Raw genomic sequence first — 20,562 nt, 5'->3', positions numbered from 1 at the left:
TCACTGCACCGCCTCATAACACAAAATACATACCAGTTTGTCTTCGCGAAGTATAAACATATATTCACTTTCCCATCTTTCATTAAATTGTCTCCCTTCTGCATCTACTTTTCTTTTGAACATTTTGATTACCAGATTCACGGATGTTGGCCTTGGGCAGAGGTGCTACATCAGGGATGACGCTCGCCACCAGATTAGAATCTCATGTTACCATTTTAGCATGCTCAGTCTATCTAAACTAGGTAGTAAGTGCACCACCCTGCATCAGCTTTTCCCTCGGACATTTGCTAGATTCACGGATGTTGGCCTTGTGTAGTGGTGCTCCATGTAGGCACACAGGGATGGCGCTGACGCAGCCCGCTGATTATCACTCTCCTCACCACCACATGTTACGCACCATTCAGACACACAGGGATGACGCTGACACAGCCGTCTGACAATCACTCTCCTTGCCACCACATTACACACCATTCAGGCAAACAGGGATGATGCTAACACAGCGCGTCTTATAACAGCACAGTCTGCTAAAAGATGTAAGCTTTTTGGCTGCAGTGAAGCTTCCTTTTTTATGACTGTGTGTGTGTGGATACTGCCAAATACATAAAAAAAAATAAAATAAAAATAAAAGAATACAACTCATCTGCCATTCACTTCTTTTCAGCACTTGAGTAATTGCTGTATGACCCATCAGGCACACAGGGATGACGTTGACACAGCCGGCCGGCTCTCCTCACTGTGGGCCACATAAAACGTCCAGGCGGGCCCTATTTGGCCCACGGGCCTTGTATTTGACACATGTGACTTAGGATATATCTTAGCCATGGTGTTGGAGCACTTTCCTTGGATGAGAGTGAGCCGATTGACTCTTTGTGCCTTATCTGGCATTAGTGAGAATAGTTCATTCCTTCACAGCAAGCTTATGAGACAGATTTGACGTTGCAGGGAGTGACCTCTCTTAGACCTTTTTAAACACCTTTATTGAATTATCACTTGTGACACAGGCATATTTACATTTATGTAAAAGTAATCAAATTGTATTAACAAGTTAAAATTAACAAACATTATGCTTCACATATATTGCTATATATCATATAACATAAGCAATATTACATAAGTTATTCAATTCCTGCCCCTTTTTTAAACAAGAAACATATTTATTAAACCATCACTTACGACATAAGCAATCATAAGTTTATATACATGAAGACAAACCACACCGACACAATCCTAGTTACAAGTATTATACATCACAAGCTATACTGACACACTCCCAGTTGCAAATATTATATATCACTTATAATCTACCCAATCATTTTCAGCCAAACATTACACAAGTCATTTAAGTCCTGCCTTCTTTTAAACCTCATTCCTCTCCTGTATGTATTGTTTCCACAATTCCCATTTTTTTCCTATGTGGTTTGCTCCTACCTTTTTCTAAAGATCTCAATTCCTGTTGTTTTATCTCTGTTACTATATTCACTACTTCTACTGTAGTTGGTTTAAATTTTGATTTCCATTTTCTAGTAATTGCTTTTTTGGCAGCCACTATAATTAGAGAAAGCGAGGCCTTACCATATCTAGGCAATTCCAATTCTGCTCAGAAAAATAATATCCCTTGTCACACCAATCTGCTCACACAGCATCTTCGACAGTACATCCCACAGGGAATCCTTAAAGTCCACCAACTCACTGCACTCCCAGAAAATATGTTCCCAAGTACCTCTTTCTTTCCCGTCACACCTCCAACATTTTCTCTCTACCTGAGAAAAAATTCTCTGGCGTCTACTTGGGGTATAAAAATATCTGTGTAAACATTTCCAAGCAAAAATCCTAAATCTTGTAGATTTTGTTGCATATTTGGGAAACATACATATATCCTACTGTTGTTTCTTTGTGAATTGTGTATCCAGTCTCTCTTCCCAATCCTTTCTAACTTCCCCTAATTGAGTCTTGTAGTCATCGTGCAATATTTTATATGGTCTATTAATTATTCCTCTTTTAATGGCAGCTTCTGTTCTAGATTCTTCTAAAATCTCTACCAGTGCTTGTCGTTCTTTTAGGACCCCCCCCCCATTTCTTTCTCTTTGCCTATACTCTGATATCAATCCTTGATTGGGAAAGCAATCTGTAACCTGCAGTCCAAGTAAATTCTTGGCATCTTCGGATTCTATCATCTTTCCCTCTCTAGTTATTTGCTCCCAATACCTTGGGTCCTTTGCCAGTTTTCTCCAATAAATTCCAGCCCCCTTTTGCCTGTTGTCTGTGTCCCTAATTGCAGTCATCACTGTCGGCAGAATCTCCTTTCTCCATTCCCATGTTGGCTTAGTTCTTAGAATACTTCCTGGTACTTTATGGATGTAATATTCTGTATGATTATTGCTATTCTCCTTAAAGGCGTGCATCCAAAATCTCAGTGTCTCCTTATTCCTTGAGCTTCCCTCCCCATGTTTCAACATCATCCCTTTCCACTTTGAATTTTAGTTTTCTGCTTATGTTATATATAGGAGCCTTAACTGGCCTCTCATAGTCTTGGTATGAGTTTCAGTTGTTAGACTACAATGAACTTGTGTTCTTTTGTTTCAGAAATAAATCATACCACCTGTGGTTTTGTCCCATGTCCAACAAGTCTGGCTGTTGCTTGCCTTGATGTATCAAACTCAGTCATTAAAAAAAAAATTGTCCATTTATTTTTGAGCCGTGGGGTTTTCAGTCTGCGATAAAGGAGGCATTGGTGACCCCCCCACCCTTTAATGAAATCTAAATTGGATTTTGATAGTTTAGATTTTTTCCTCTGTCTGACCTTTTTATCTATCTTTATTGAAAAGGATGTTTACTTACAGCTGGATTCCACCTTTAAGTAGTATATAGCGTTTATAATCCTATTTAGACTGGCCTTGCTAAGGTAGTGAGGTGACTCCTTATGATGAGAGATCACTGTTGGTTACTGTTTCAGAGACTACTCTATCTTTCATTAGCATTTGATATAGGTGATGACTGCATCTGTTTGGATCATCTTTGGACTTATTGTATAGTTTAGGTACTTTCCAAATTGTTTTGCCTCCTGTCTTTTAGGATTTATCCAGTGAGTAGTGTCAGAGATTCGTTATTTCTCTTTCTGTCCTATAACTTGTTGCATTTCACAGGGTTTCATCTTGAATTTGTTGTTAAAATTTATGCTCCACTTTGGAGAACTCATTTGCGGGAGAGGATTTCAGTATCACTGCTTAGAAGATAATAAACAGCTTTACCTCTCCTTGCCTCAAATCCACCTTCACTGATGTGGAAGGGTGAATATCCAAGGGGAGATGACCTGAATCCAGCTAGTGGCTGAATTGCCTAGATGAGGTGACATGATGAGAAAAATGATGAGGCTTTTTGTTTTTCTTTGAAGGGTGGGGTTTGTGTGCCTAGGCATGTTTGGTGCTGGAATCCCTTACAGAAACCAGGGATCACACCAATGGTGGTGTCAAAAAGGTAGGTGGGGACCTATGAGTATGACACTTGTACACACAGGAATATCTTATATAGGCCCATTGCACGTCCCTATCTTAGAAGCTCTGAGCAAATGCAGTAACAGGACAAAAACACACGAGTTCCTGAAATGAGGCATTTTCAAAAGACTACAGAGTTTATATCAAGTAAATATTTGTACTGAAGTAATTTAAATGAATGGTATGTAGTTTCTGTTTTAGTTATCTCTTTGGTCATTAACCCCCACCACCACCACCACCACGTACACACATTTCTACCACTTCTGTGGCATTTAGATTAAAACTATAAAGTAGCAATGAGCAAATAAATATGTGTATGTACATATATCTCCTCTACAAAGTTGATGTAGTTCACTAGTTCATTAATATTACAATCCTAGCCTGTCAATACAGTTAACTTTGCATCTTAAATGAAACTGACTATTCGGAGTGTAACAAAGCAGTCCTAAGATTGATACTTTGTTGCAGCATTATATTACGTTGTTGTTATCCTTGCCATTAAGACAAATATAAAGGCAGGGCAGTGTAACCCTTTTTTGGGGGGGTTACTAGAAGTGAGATCACCACTTTTAAAATTTCTGGCTTTACTATATAATTAACTTTATTTAATAAGCAGATGAAAACATTTATTTTCCAGGGTGAATACCTTACAGATAATTAAAGCCTTAAGGGTCTTTGTGATCAAAAAGCAGATAAAAACATTTATTTTCTAGGGTGAATACCTTTCAGATAACTAAAGCCGTAAGGGTCTTTGTAATCTATATTTCATCACCATTAATACTCAAAGTATAAGAAACAAAATCCCCCATCTACATGCATGGCTAAGTCACCATAAATCAGACTTCACAGCAATTACCGAGACCTGGCTAAAACCAGATATAAAGAATACTGAATTTCTTCCCCAAAACTATTCCTGTCAAAGACAGACACCGTAAAAAAGGAGGAGACATTGCCCTATTATATCCTAGCACATTCACAGTGATTCTTTACTCCAAGCCTGTTAACTTCTCCAATGCAGAGCTACTAATTTCCTTCCTAAAACTAAACAACCAAAAAAACCTCTGCATTATAGTCATATATATTCCCCCAGGCAACAATATTCCAATTCTTGAGGATATCCTTACCTGGTCCTCAAACAATATAAAAAAATGAAACAGTCATCCTAGGTGATGTCAGCATTAACTGGTTAGAAATCTCCAGTAGTAACCCCTCCATAGGCATCAATCTTCATACCTATACTCAACTTATCTCTGATATTACTAGGCCTGATAAAAGAAATAGCAAAGTTTCAATTCTAGATTGGATCATAATCTCTGACCCTAAAAACTTTGCTACCTCCGCTACACTCCCAGATAGTATAAGTGACCACTCACCAGCATTCACAATACAGAATCCCGTGCCACTACCAAACATACACCAATATAGATAACTCCATATCTATCCCACTTCTCCCCTACCACCTTTAATGACATATTGCACAACACTAACTGGACTCCATTAAAATCTCTCCCTCTTAATGAAGCTGTAGAAACCTTCAACTCAACATTTCTTAGGATCCTTAATACTCTTGCCCCTCTACGGCTAAAACGAGTCAAGAGTAATCATGCTAGATGGCTAACTAAGTCCACTAAGCAAATTATGTCCTCTAGGGACAAAGCCTGGAAAACCTGGAAAAAGAACAAGACTGCCTCCAATCGCACACTTTACAAACAACTTCGCAGCCAGGCCAAATGGTTAGTAACCAAAAACAAGAAAGAATATTTTCAAACTCTACAAAACCAACATAATCACAACCCCAAGAAATTCTGGGGAGCAATCATCTCCCTACTCCATCCTGGAACTAATCACAATCCATCCCCAAACCCTGAAGTAACCTCTCCAGAGTTAGCCTCACTCTTTAACTCCTATTTCATAGAAACTATTAATAAACTTACTTCCACCGTCCTACCTATAAACACAAACCTACCTTACACTACTATACCACAAACCTCCTCTACTTCAATACCCACTTTCTCTTTCTCCTCTATACCTACCTCAGCCATAAAAATCTTCACAAACTGAAACCTTGCACCAATGCCCCTAACAACCTACCTGCTGAATTCTTACTGCTATCAGCCTCCACCATAGCATACCCCATAAATATCCTCATCAACAGATCCATTCAGGAATCTTGCATGCCAGATATCGGGGAAAAAAAGCATATGTCCTTCCACTCCATAAAGGAAGCAATAACTCTGACATCTCAAATTTCCGGCCTATTGCCATACTCTCACCCATCTCAAAAATACTCGAAAAGTGCATTCAAACTCAGATGTTCATCGTGTTTCACTGTTGCAGTCATGACTGTAGGGTTCTCCTCTGCCGGCAGGCAGTCCTCGGACGGCCAGAATCCCAAAGTCTGGGTCCGGCGTCAGCTGCTCAGCCATGCTCCCTGACGTCAGAGCGCCAGGAGTACAAAGCTGACAGCCGACGCCATGTTCTCCAGTCTTTCTTGCCGTGCAATGATAGCAGTTCGCAAGTGCCGGTCGGCTGACTCCTGACAATTTTTTATAAACGTACTTCAGTCCGAAGACTTTCTTCTCCTACTCAAAGCTAAGTACCCCGTTGGGGAAACTTTTTTCTTGCTCCAGTCCGATGTCAGAAAAAGTTAATAATTGTATTTCATGTGGGAAGCAAATACCTCATAAGGATTTTTATTCTTACTGTATTCCTTGTTTAGGCCCTGACTATGATGTAGCTAGTTGTCGGTTTTGTGATAGATTCAATCAACGTACAATTAAACGAAGGTACGATTTTGCATTTCATTACTTCGGTAGGCGTTTTAATTACAAAATGTTGTCGGATACGGTTCCGGCTACCGGAGTTCACAAACGACGCAAGGATAAAGACAGGCCTCCGAGGTCCAAATCAGATGATATTGTACAAGCAGAGCCAGCTTCAGGTTCAGCTGTCGTCAGTCAGGCGCTTTTGCAGTCCCTGTCGTCGGCCATTTCGGAACCGATGGCCAAAACGGACTCCCACGAGGAGTCATCTAGGCCTTTGAAAATTTCTGTTGCAGGACCTTTGGACAATGCTCCTTTGGATGGATCTGGAGCCGCTGTGCAGGTACTGGCTTCCGAAGGGGTTTTCAGGCCTACTCAGCTTCTAATAAAGGCAAAGCCAAAGACAAAGGCAAAGACTCCTTCCAAATCAAAGACTGCAGCCCAGGCCTCTTCTGATCTGGCACCCAAGTCTCAGAAACAGTTACTCAAGATGGCTGAAGACTTACTTACTATGATTAGGGGTTCACATCCCCCTCCAGATAAAAGGCCAAGGCAGGAAGTGTGTTATGACTCCTTTGATCAGGCTTCTGTTTCTTCAGTTTCTTCTTCTGACCAGGAATATTCTTTCCCTCCTTATGAGGATTCTGATGCTGAGGAATTCATTCCTTCAGCTTCTCCTCCTGAGGATTTCTCTTTTGGGGAAACTCTGCATGAAATGAGGGAACATTTTCACTGGGAAGGACAGGAGTACTCGGAATCTAAGAAAAGACTTGGGGATTTTCTTCTTCTTCCCCAACATAGACCCCTGGCTATTCCTCCTATTTTGGATATTGTGGATGATGCTTTTTCAGAGGCTAACTTAACTCCTGACTTCCTCCAGCTCCTGTTAAGCCAGACAGATATTATAGGGTTCCTGATTCCCACCAGTTTTTATACAAGAATCCTACTGCTGATCCTGAAACCATTTCTCAGGGTCCTAAGGGGGTTAAGGCCGCTTCTGCTAAAAACCCCATTCCCACTGAGAAGGATTCTAGATCTTTAGAAAGATGGGGCAAAAAAGTGTACACTTCTGCTACTTTATCTATTAGGGCTTTAAACTGTCAGTTTCATATGCTGAAATACCAGCAATTTCTTCTGTCTGTTTTAAAACAAAAGTTAACTTCCATTTCCGCCTGTGCAGATGATAAGGAATTACATGATTTAATGCATGCCACTGAACAAGTTGGGAAGCATGGTTTACACTGTGGATTTGATGCCTTGGAGGCTTCTTGTAGGGCTGCTGCCACTGGCACAGTCATTAGAAGGCATGCGTGGTTAAAGGAACAAAACTTGCCAGATCAAGTAAAAGCTAAATTATTGGATGCTCCTGTTCAGCATAATGTTTTGTTTGGATCTAAAGCTGAAGAGATGATAAAGAAGATGGAGGACAAGGCAAAATCCATGCAAACGGTTAAAGATTTCTTACAAGTAAAGCCACCCAGATTTAGTAGGAATTGGCCTACTAAAAATTGGTCCTTTCCCAATTCTGACAGGCCTCAGAGGGGTAGATACAGACGCTCCCGAGGAAGGCCTCAAACGCAAGCCTCTTATAGACCAAGACAGTAGACTGCTTCCACCCCTAGGGGAGGAGAGGGCAGGTCACAAGCTCATAGAAAACAGACTCAATGACTCCCTCTGTTGGGCTGCAGGAACTTCTTGCCTGGAAGCCCCCCTCGGAGGAAAACTTTCTCTTTTTTACCTAAATTGGACTCATATAACCCAAGACAAGTGGGTTCTGGATGTGGTTTCAAGAGGTTACACATTCCATTTTCATACCCTACCAAGACCAAGCGGATGGCCGGATCTTCCAAAACATCAATGGTTAGAGGCCTTAAACCAGGTGGAAGCTCTCTTCGCTATGAAAGCCATAGAACTGGTTCCACTTTCAGAGATGGGACAAGGTTTTTACTCAAGGCTCTTTCTAGTCCCCAGAAAGCAAAATTCATGGAGACCCATTCTGGATCTGTCAGTCTTGAACGCTTATCTCGAGATACCAAAATTCAAGATGCTTACTCTACAGCAGCTACTTCCAATGCTGACCAAAAATGCATGGATGGTAACTTTGAATTTAAAGGAGGCATATTTACACATTCCCATCAGGCAGGAATGCAGAAAATACCTCAGGATCAAGGCCGGATCGAGGCACTATCAATTCTCTGCGCCGCCCTTTGGATTATCTACTGTGCCCAGGGTCTTCACCAAATGCCTGGCTCCAGTAGTAGCTTATTGCAGACTCAAGGGAATTCAAATTTACCCTTATCTGGACGACTGTCTTATTCAGGCAGACAGCAAGGATGTCTTACTCCAGCATCTAGAATTTGTTCAGAATCTTCTCAAGTTCTTGGGATTCACTGTAAACATAAAATAGTCAATTTTGACACCCTCACAACAGATAACTTTTCTGGGTGCTCTTCTCAACACAACAACTCAGATGGCATTTCTGACATACGAAAAACAATTACAGCTGGCTTCAACTTTCAAAACCTTGGCAACATTAACTAAGCTATCTGCAAGGAAATTCCTGCAGGCTTTGGGTTACATGGCCTCCTGCATCCTTCTCGTACCATATGCAAGACTACATATGAGGAAAATACAGTGGTACCTAAAAAGTGTATGGTCTCAGCATTTCCACAGTTTAGACATACAGATTACCGTCCTGCCTTGTCTTCAAAATGAATTCCGTTGGTGGTCCAAGGCATGTACTCTAAACAAAGGAAAACCTTTCAGTCTGCCTCCAGCCACTCAGATATTAACCACGGACGCCTCGAATTATGCATGGGGAGCCCATTTTCAGGGCAACTGTCTGCAGGGCCTTTGGACAAAGGATCAGAAGCTCCTGCATATCAATTTAAAGGAAATGTTAGCCGTTCAGAAGGCTCTATTGGCCTTCAGGAATCTTCTACATCCAGGACAACTACTGATACGGACAGACAACACTACAGTTTTGTGGTACATAAGCAAGTGGGATCTCATTCCTATCCCCTTTGCAGACTAGCCATGAATCTATGGAACACAGATCTAGCTTGCAAACTGGACCTTTAAGCTCAGTTTCTACCAGGGAAGCAAAACTTCCTGGCAGACAGTCTGAGCAGAAACCTGTTGGACCCACACGAATGGATGCTGGACACCGAAATATTCAAGATGATTACAGCAGTCTGGGGATGTCCTCACATAGACCTCTTTGCATCCCACCTCAATCATCAACTACAGATTTTTTGCACCAGGACATTCCACGAACTAGCTTGGAAAGTGGATGCACTATCATTCAGTTGGAGAAACCTCTCAGGGTATGCCTTCCCGCCTCTACCTCTTCTTCCACGGGTGTTATTAAAGATCAAACAGGACAAGCCCAAGATGATAATCTTGCTGGCCCCAAATTGGCCTCGACAGTTTTGGTACCCAACACTGAAAAACCTTTGTCTGGAGCCCCCTTGGGTTTTACCACAGACTCCGAACCTTCTGTCCCAATACCAGGGTCAGGTTCTGCATTCTCATGTCAAAACTCTCAGCCTGGCGGTGTGGTTAATCCAGGGTCTATGATTCATTCTCTCCTACCTAAGCAGGTTATGGATGTAATTTTAGAAGCCAGATGTCCTAGCACTAGAAAATCTTATGCAGGAAAATGGAAAAGATTTTGTTCCTGGATGCAGGCTCGGGATTCAGATCCTCTTATTCTTAACATTCCTCTGATTTTACTTTACCAGACCGACCTCTTACATAAGGGTCTTTCTTTCTCTTCCATAAAAATACATGCCTCTGCTATTTCTGCTCATTATAATACAGACCCTCCAATCTTTTCCCACCAGCTCATGAGACAGTTTCTCAGAGGAGCTAAGAACTTAAGGCCCCCTAGATCTCCACCCATTCCTGCTTGGGATCTCAACTATGTTTTGGAAAAGCTCACTTTACCTCGTTTTGAGCCTGCTGCCACATCTGACATCAAGTTTTTATCTTGGAAGACAGCCATCCTGTTAGCTCTGACCTCTGCCAGGAGAGTTTCGGAGTTGCAAGCTCTCATGGCTGTGGAACCTTATATTATTTTTCATCAAGACAGGGTGTCTTTAAGGACTAATCCTACTTTCATGCCTAAGGTGGTTTCCAAAGTGGCTTTAAATCAAACTATTCACTTGCAACTTTTTTCCCCACTCCTCAAAATAAGGGGGAAAGGATCTTGCATTCCTTGGATGTACACAGACAACTACGTTTTTACCTGGACAGAACCAAGGACATCAGGAAATCAGAGCAATTGTTTGTTTCTTATGCTTCAAGTTCCCAAGGTAAAGCCATTTCAAAACAGACCATTTCTAAATGGATTGCTCATGGAATCAGATTTTGCTATTCACACCATGGAAAGCAAATCCCAGGGAGTGTAAGGACTCACTCTACCAGAGCTGCTGCCACTTCAGCTGCCTTCCTCAGGGGAGTTCCTACCAAAGACATTTTGGAAGCTGCAACTTGGAGTTCAGTGCATACTTTTTCCAAGCACTACAATCTACCTCTCTACTCTAAATCTAGGGCAAGCTTTGCTTCTTCAGTCTTGCAGGGCCTTTTAGCCACCCCCTCTACTTTATGACCACCTCCCTTTTATTCTGCTTTGGGATTCAACCCTACAGTCATGACTGCAACAGTGAAACATGATGAACATAGTACAGTTGTGTACACTTACCATAAATGTAGATGTTCGAGTGTCTTCACTGTTGCAGTCTGGGTTACCCTCCCTCCTGTCCCCTCTTATTTTTTCCTTTGTGTGGTTCCCTTCTTCATCCTTCTGAGGTGTATTTGCAAAGGGTATGGGATCTTACTCATTTTGGAACACCTGACATCTGGGGCAAGAAAAACTGGAGAACATGGCGTTGGCTGTCAGCTTTGTACTCCTGGCGCTCTGATGTCAGGGAGCATGGCTGAGCATCCGACGCCGGACGCAGACTTTGGGATTCTGGCCAACCGAGGACTGCCTGCCGGCAGGGGAGAACCCTACAGTCATGACTGCAACAGTGAAGACACTTGAACATCTACATTTATGGTAAGTGTACACAACTGTACTTTCCTTAATCACCTGATGAGACAACAACTGCTTTCCCCCACCCAGCACGGCTTTAGACCAGGACATAGCACTAACACTGCCTCCTTCCTGGACACAGTTCGTAGAGCTCAAGACTCTAGATCCTTCATCTCTGCACTCTTTCTTGATCTGTCAAAAGCATTTGAAACAGTCTCCCACCCCCTTCTGCTTACCAAACTATCCAAACTGAGCATCTCTCCCCCCACACTTCAATGGTTTACTGACTATCTCACCAATAGGAAACAGTCTACTATTTGGCAGCAGTGCTTCTCCCCTTTCATCAACATCATTACTGGGGTACTCCAGGGGTCTATACTGGGTCCCCTTCTTTTCAGTATATTCATCAATGACTTCCACACCTCTCTGTCCCACTGCTCTGTAATTCAATACGCAGATGATTCTACTATTATCTGCTCTTCTAAATCTGCATCTCTACTGCAACAACGTACCCAAGAAGCTTTCACCTCAACCAAATCATGGATTTCACAGAACCATCTTGCCCTTAACCCTAATAAAACCAAACTCTTAATATTTATGCCAAGTAAATGTAGCCCAGTCAATAGATCTGAACTCTCTGTCCATTCCCAAAATAACACTATCATTGAAATCGTTCCCAATACAAAACTGCTAGGTGTCATCATTGATGACAGCCTTACTTCAGACCTTCATATCCACAATAATATCAGAAAAACCCATCAAAAACTAGGAGCCCTTTATAGGCACAACTACTTTCTTAATTCCCCTGCAAAAAAGGTTCTTGCCTCATCATTTCTGCTTCCAACTCTCTTATATGGCGCCCCCATTCTCACCAACATCCATTCCTCTCTAAAAACTAAACTCAACTCATGTTACAATAAAATTGCCAAATTCTTCACTCACCACTGCACCACACTGCAGCAACTAGACTGGCTTGAACTCCCTCATCACTTAATATACCTACAACTTACTATTGCCCATAAACTTATTTACCTCTGCCCATCTCTCACTAATATACTGACCATCTACCATCCTAATCGTCACCTCAGGTCAGAGAACAAATTGTTGTTAAATATTGACAAACCTAAGCCCTCTGCCGGCCAAATGCTTTACTCTGTTACTGTTTCTAAACTATGGAATGACCTCCCCCATCCACTCAGAGCCATGTCTAATGCCTCTACCTTTAAAAAATCCCTTAAACTTCACCACTCCTCACAGTAGTTATGCACTTGCACCTCTACTAAGAACCACATAACTTGACCCTGTCACTATCTTTCTTCTCTTCTCTGTATAACCACTCTAATCTCCCTTTCTCTCAACCACCCCAACTCATTTTTCCACTCACTTTGAGCCTGCAGTACACCTACATTACCATACTGTTTTTCCTTCTTCTCTGCTAGTTATCTTACTTAATATTTAATTTACCTTTATTTCTTAGTTTCAATCCATGACTGTATGCTGTTTCCTCACTGTTTGCCTCCAGTCCACCCTCTGTTACTAATCTATTGTATGTAATCATAATGTTCATCTCCAATTTTATCTCTGCCAATAATTTAGTGTATGCAATCATAATGTTGTTTTATTTGCTACTGTTGTATTATATAGCCTGTATCATTGTAATATATTTCTTGTCTGTATGTGTAAAATGTGGAGCTTTTCTCCCCAGGCCTCCACTGAAAATGGGTTCTTCTGGCCCAGTGGACTACCCCGGTAATCAAATGCAATAAATAAAATAAATAAATAAATCTGCCTATAGAGGTACAGTAGAGAGTGGATTATCCGAACGTCGATTATCAGAAATGTCAGTTATCAGAACCAGCCTTCCAAAGTTTTCTGGTAGGAAACATCATAAAGTCTGAATATGTAAACATTGTACATATTCACATATTCGCTTGAGCATGTGTTTTGAGCTTGTAGCCCAGCTCATGTTTGAAAAATATTGTTTATTGTCCACTGGAATTGCTGAATAGTTGGAAAGTGTATTCCTGCATGCAGAAGAAAAACAAGATTTTAGAAGTTTTTATCTGGTTCAATTATATGTTTGATTATCTGAACAGTTTGATTATCCGAAATACCCTAGGTCACAATTAGTTCGATTAATCAACTCTCTACTGTACTTACAAATTAAAAAGATCTGTGCAAAAGGATTTCTAAAAAAAGTAATCCGCATTCATTGTTGAACTAACATGATCAAATCTGAATTGCATTTATAAATCCCAAATATTCTGGAGGAGAAAGTCTTATTTTCATAATGTGCACATTTGTATTTTCATTGTTTTACTCTGTATCATTCCTGGGCTTAGTTGGTATTTAATTTGTCTTGCTTGTTTCAGGCTGTTCCCTACCTGGATGCCTGCTCACCCTTCCACAATCTGGTGCCACTGTCGCCAGGTGTACCTTCCCATGAGTTACTGCTATGCTGCCCGCTTGAAAGCCAAAGAAGATGATCTTATCCTTAGCCTTAGACAGGTACATTGCATGAGTTTGTTATATCATTCTATAACAAGGATGTAATTAAATTTTGCTATATGTGTACTGTATATAGACCCGTTCCAGTTAAGAGCAAGGAAATAATTGTTTTGGGTTTTTGCTTTGTTGTATTCTTGCAGCAAGAACATAGCAGTTGGACATGTTATAATATGTTAGGGCAGCTTGGCAACTTCTGGGAAACTGTTCAACAGGTTGATGTCAGCACTGATAATAAAGACTAGTATTAGGAAGTCAGCCTTGGAGAAGTACCTGAGGATAATGGGATTTAAGGGCATCTTAGGCTGGGATCTTATGGAGAATATGGCAGAACATTTCACTTCAAACACATACAAAAAGTAGTAATACAGAGCAAACAAGGAAACAAAAAACATTTAAAATGCCTCTATTCAGGTTACATCACTTGATTCTGCTAACTTCCTGCTGCATTTCTTCACACACCCTGCATTCTACCCGTAGTCTGATCACCAGCCTCTAAATATGAACATATAGTTCCTACTGTATTGTATGCTTCTCTATATGTACGTTATGTCAAGTGAACCATACGTTGTTTAAACTGAATACCATTAGCTGTGGTGTCAACATAATTACCATGTTTACATTTGTATATTAAGATGTGCCATGCTTGTTGATCGTATTGTGAGAGTGTAAAAATGTTCTTTTCTTGTGTGTGTGCCTGTCTGCGTGTACGTGCATGTGTGTGTGTGCATGTGTGTGTGTGTGTGTGTGCGTGTGTGTGTGTGCGTGTGTGTGTGTGTGTGTGTGTGTGTGTGTGTGTGTGTGTGTGTGTGTGTGTGTGCATATGTGTGTGCGTGTTTGTGCGCGCGTGTGTGTAATCCAGGCGAGATCTGAGATTGGTCAGTTTTGATCAGTACCCTAACCTAATAAACAAACTTAATAAATAAAATAAAATCAATTGATTGATCAAAATACATTGCCATAGTCAGGTAGCTGCATGCTGTATTTGAAGTATAAGACCGGCTTAGTAATCTGTATCATGTGTAACATTTTTTTTATAAGAATCTCATTTTTTATTTTATTTTACTGGTAAGAGGATCAATCAATGGCCCTTTCTAACAACCGTTCATTACATAAGGAACATAAAAGAAACAATCAAGCACAGTGTTATATAATACAGTAATTCTCATCCATTTTGGTTAAAGTAACCATGTGAATGATCTCCTACCTATATAGAGAATAGTTCAAAGTAACCTCTGTGAAACACATATTTTGTATCAGTAAACAGAAGCCCTGCAAGTCCTCTTCTAGCTTAAAAACAAATACGCACAAATATATATATATATATATATATATATATATATATATATATATATATATATATATGGGTCTACCTGAGATGGTCGACAAGCCATTTGATCGACACTCATTTGGTCGACAGTTCATTTGGTCGACAGGCAGATTTGCCCCCCTCCCCAATGTTGTGCGACCCTGGAGTTGATAGTTAGGGGGGGTGGGGGGCACAGCCCCCCACATTGGGGGGTGTGGGGGGCAAAGCCCCCCACATAAAACTGCTTGTCGACCAAGTGAACTGTCGACCAAATGAGTGTCGATCAAATGGCTTGTCGACCATCTCAGGTAGATCCATATATATATATATATATATATATATATATATATATATATATATATATATATATATATATATACATATATACATATATACATACACACACACACACACACACACACACACACACACACACACACATTGTAGTAAAATGTTATGTTTGCTATAGGGATGTAGATTAGAGAACAGATATAGTCACTGCTATGAAACCATATTTTATGTCTTGCTATATGTTAAATTAAAACCCCATGTCCTTTGTAATGTTACTGTTATAATCTTGCCTTTTGTCATTCTTACCATGAATGTTAAAATACTATAGTTCACTAACAGTCCTCTTAAATGCATTTAGTTGTTTATTTTGCCTTGATCAAAGTTACTTGTAACCTGTGCAGTGTTAACATGCCTTGAACATTTTATTGATCTCATTTGTAACCTTTTTCCTGTGACCTGAGTTGTACCTGAAAATAAATAATGCATGCATGCACATAAATAAAACTCACCCCACGTTTATGTTAGCAAAAGAAATTTAAGTAAAAGTCTTAATCAGTTTTGATAACACTTCTTGTCTTAATTTCATAATTGTGTCTTTATAGACCATTGCATAGGTGGCCTCTGTAATTGGAAAGGCTGGCCACATCATTGGTATAAAGTACCCATCTTCACTTTACACTCTCATGTCATCTCAATCATTGCCTTAAATTTTCATTTTGCACATCTTAACTGGCGTGTGCAAGGTTTCACCAGATTATTTCTGCTAACCTAAGCATTTAACAGTGTGTGCTGAGCAGTGTTTCTATAGTTATGGCACGCAGCTTTTCTAACAAAACATACCCTTTGAAAAGAGAATGAAAGCTTACTTTTTAAAGGCAACGTTTTACTTTCATCTTCAACTTTTGGCAGAAAAATATTTCAGAACTTGGATTTTTCAGCATTTATACATTACTATATGTATGTATTACTCTGCTCTATGTGTTTTTAACATCAGATTGCGATTTTGTCATGAATGAAGCTATTTAAATGCACTGTGTAGATTTTACTCTCTCTGACAAGAAAATATGGTTTAAATAGCTATTAAATGTTGTTTTATAAAAAGGAATTGAAAAATAAATGTTTTATGGCAGTTTATTCTGGCTAAAGTGTGTGGAACTATTTTTAACACTGCCTTGGTACATTGGTTGCTTTAGTGCTTGGACTTTATGTATCGGAAATTCTTTTAACTTCTGTCAGTTGTAAAACACATTTCAAACTTTTTTTATAATAGCTCAGTATGGCAAAGTTTAGTTGTGTGGAGACATACTTTACTAGAAACTTTAAGTGCTTATTGTGATACATTTTCCAGTACTGTCAGTCTATTATTATGGCTGGTGTTATCTCCAGTGATTTGATGGATCCTAACTCTGGTACAGCCTCATCAAGTCCAGTTTCATCTAAAAAAAAACAAAATAAAAATTTGCCTTAGTTTGATTCTGTCAGGACCACTGTCTAGTCCACAGACCACTTACTGTACCTTTTGCCTTGTCTCCCTTTAGCGTAACTTTGATTGCTGCTATGGAATAGGGATTAGACACATTCTTCATGGCTGTTCCAGTACCTGACACAGGTATTGGAGAACCAAACCCTTTACTTCAAACTTCTAGTCCTCATGGCATCAATGATCATCATGATGCCACTAAACAGGCTAAATAAGAGAAGTTCAATGGTACTTGAAAAATTGTTGGTCCCAGCACTTCCATCCCTTGTATTTCTAGGTATTGGGATTGGGATTTGTGAAACAGGAACTCCAGTGGTGGTGGAGTCCACTGTCTCTGAATCCAGGAGTCCCTTTTTCTGTTCAGACCCCAGTCCAATCTGACCAGATGCACTCTTCAGATTTTTTTATTGGACTTCAAGTGTAAGGGTTTTAGGGTCTTCAGAACAATCAAAGCACATAAATGTAAGCGATGTTGGCAAGTGATTCATGCCTTAAAAGTTCTTAACCACTTATGGACTCTGGGTCCTCGTCTAGTGGTCACAGACAACACTACTATGATCTGGTACCTGAAAAAGCAACCCTCTTTACCAATTAGCAGTGATGTCCTGGCAGGAGCTGGCTCTGTAGCATTCTCTGACTCTTCAGGTTTTGTACATTCTGTCAGAATAAAACACAGTGGCAGACAGACTAAGCAAAATCTAGACATACCCTCACAAGTGGAATCACCATGTAGAGGTCATCTAGGAATTTATAGGATCTATATCATAACGACGAGGGTACAGAATCTCGAGCACCTGTTCATCGACACATAAGTGTCGAATGTCCTTTTCAGCAAACAACCACATCATAGGCCAACTACGCATGACACAATTTAACAAACACTATGAAGTGGGGGGGCTTCACCCCCACACCCCCCAACTAAATATACTAAGTCTGACATTGCACTACAGTGGGGAAAAGGGCAGCTTTAAAACAACAGCCAACTGATTTCTTTCCCTTGGAAAGAAATAGATGATGTGGCCATTCGCTGAAAAGGACGTTCAGCACTTTTGTGTCGATGAATAAGTACTCAAGATTCTGTACCTTCACCATTATGATATAGACCTGAATTTATACAGATGTGGGAAACACAAGTACAAAAATAAGTGGATCTGTTCATCTCCTGTCATAACAGACAACTGAAAAATTCTGTTCAATACATCCTTGCAATACAGCCATGCTTGGAAGATAGAAACAGACATTTTATCACTCCCATTATCAGGAATATTCCTGTATCCATTTCCACCCTTTCCATTAATTCCTAGGGCACCCTGTTTTGATCTGTTCCGGCTGTTGGTGTAGAGGTTAAGGCTGTGAAATGTAGTTCCTCTGGTACAGGGTTTGATTCCCTCAGCCCTCATTTGCTTACTTTGTGACCTTGAGTAAGTCACTTAACCAGGCATTGTCCCCAGGTTACCTTGCAAAGACACTGCTTGTTCAGTGGACCTACATGGTTAAAAAATAGATATTAGTGTTATTGTTATTCTTCTTCTTCTAAAGTTTCAGAAAGAATTACCAAAAATCATTGTGGTAACCCCTTTTCTGGCCCAGGAAACGTTGGTTCTCCATTTTAATGGAATTGGCCAAGGGGAATTACCACAGGCTTCCTCACAGAGTGGATCTGCTCACACAGCATCAGGGGTGAATGGTACACCCCAGCTTAGACCAATTGCAGCTGACGGCCGTGATGATTCTAGTTTAATACCTTTTAGGTACTTGTTCCATGAGGATGTGCAGCAGATATTTAAGGAGGCAAGAAAACCTGCAACTAGAAAATCTTATGTTTACAAGTGGAAGAGGTTTTCTTGGTGGTGCCTAGCCAATGACAGAGGGCCAGAAACATTTTTGACCCCTTCTAGTTTTGAAGTATTTTTGTGAGCAACATAGAAATTGTTTGTAATATGCTTCTATTAAAGTGCATCTTGTGGCCATCTCAGCTTGTCTGCCCATGGATCTCCTTCTTTCATCATTTTTTTGTGGTGAAACAGTATATGAAAGGACTGTTGCACATGAAACCGCCTTGAAAGCAAATTCCACTCCCTCTGATCTCATCTTTGTTCTTGAAGAATTGACCTTACCTACTTTTGAACCTGCCTCTTAGGCTGATTTACAGTTCATTACTGGGAAGACTGTTTTACTCATTGCTCTGACATCTGCAAGGTAAGTCTCTGAGTTACAGCTTCTCATGGTGAGCCACACTTTTTGATTTTTCACAAGGATAGAATTGTGTCACACACTAATCTAAATCTTTTTCAGGCAAGGTTAAGGCTAACTCGTGTAGGGCCTTATCCTCTTAAATGGCAGTGAAAAGGGATGGACTGTAAAAGCATTCTAGCAGCAGTAACCCGATCCTCTCATACCTTCACAAAGCACGAAAAACTTTTCCTTTTGAAGGTCTGGAGCAGGATTTGCTAGGACCATTCTCCAGGGGCTCCTGAATCTTTATCCTTCTGCCTCCCAGATAAGGTTAGATGTAGGAATTTCACAAAATGCTACTGAGGCATTAGCAATGATGAACATAGCACAGCTGCATAAGTTATGCTTACCAGTAACAGGAGACATTTGAATTCCTTACTGCGTTAGTGGCAGCACCCACCTGCAGTCCCCCAGATGGTGCATAGTTGTGGTGGGTTTCAACCTCTTTGATTCAGTTTTTGTTGGATTTGTTTATTATATGGTATTGTGATTGGCTGCAAATTTACTCACGGTAGATAATTCAGGCTTTGCGTATTTTCTTCCCCTTCTTTGGGAAAGCAAAAATGCCTGAACACTCACTCCTTTTCACAGCCAAAAGCTTCCCTCTCAGAATATGCTCAGCCACTCAGCCATCACATGAAGAGAGAGTGAGAGGAGTCTGAGCTTTTGAAAGCTGATCAGTACTGGATTATCTTGGCATATACCGCAAAATGCCACTGTGGCAGTAAGGAATTTAAAAATCTACCATTACTGGGAAGTAGGACTTACGCAACTGTACTTTAATTCCAAAAGTTGGGTCTAACACCCATTATTCAGAAGTCTTCTTTCTATTTTGTATACTGTGATTTGTTTTCTTTACACTGTTTTACTTGTATTCTGCTTTTAACTACATATTAAAACTTGAAAAGACACCACAGCTGTGTCTCTTGTGAGTCAGACAGAATTTTTTCCCATCCTCCTACCCGGTTACTATTGTGTGCTTTAAGCACCACTGTCTTTCTAGTTGCATGCCCCTTATGTTAATTTGTCCATATATCTCATTTCTTCTCTGCTTTTACTGGTTGGTGTGAGTAAGCACAAAATTATCATTTTGTGAAATCACTCCCCTTCAGCTATTTAAATTTATTGGCCATCCTGCTGTATTCCATTGTACCAGAATAAAAAAGTGACCACCCCCTTTCAGTTTGTCTTGCTGTGTTAAAAATAGTGACTCTCCACTAAAACTTAACTTTAAAGACGGGTAAAACTTAAGTTACCTACTTTTACATCTAACTCCTCTAGTGCACATTGCAGTGTTTACGATAAACCTTTTTTTTCATCTTACCTTTAAGCATCTATTGCAAGATATTCTAAGGGGATCCAGTATCTGACTGCCTGGGATGACATGATCGACAGACCTCGATGCTTTGCCAGAGATGGCCTGCACCTGTCACCCCAGGGATTCCGGATAC

The 20,562-nt window shown here is 40.4% G+C and overlaps 1 protein-coding gene across 3 annotated transcripts in view; it reads left to right on the top strand.

Moving 5' to 3' along the window:
• Nucleotides 1-20,562, top strand: part of LSS (lanosterol synthase) — a 787,682-nt gene that overhangs the window by 222,813 nt on the left and 544,307 nt on the right. For all 3 annotated transcript variants that reach the window (XM_044060550.1, XM_044060549.1, XM_044060551.1), the window contains one exon: nt 13,664-13,799. In XM_044060550.1, the coding sequence (XP_043916485.1) occupies nt 13,664-13,799 (136 nt within the window). The remainder of the gene's footprint in view (nt 1-13,663; nt 13,800-20,562) is intronic.

Source organism: Protopterus annectens, chromosome 2.part0 (genome assembly GCF_019279795.1).
Source record: "Protopterus annectens isolate FY-2018-M chromosome 2.part0, PAN1.0, whole genome shotgun sequence".
NCBI classification, from domain to species: Eukaryota; Metazoa; Chordata; order Ceratodontiformes; family Protopteridae; genus Protopterus; species Protopterus annectens.
This window is presented reverse-complemented; position numbering and strand designations above follow the sequence as displayed.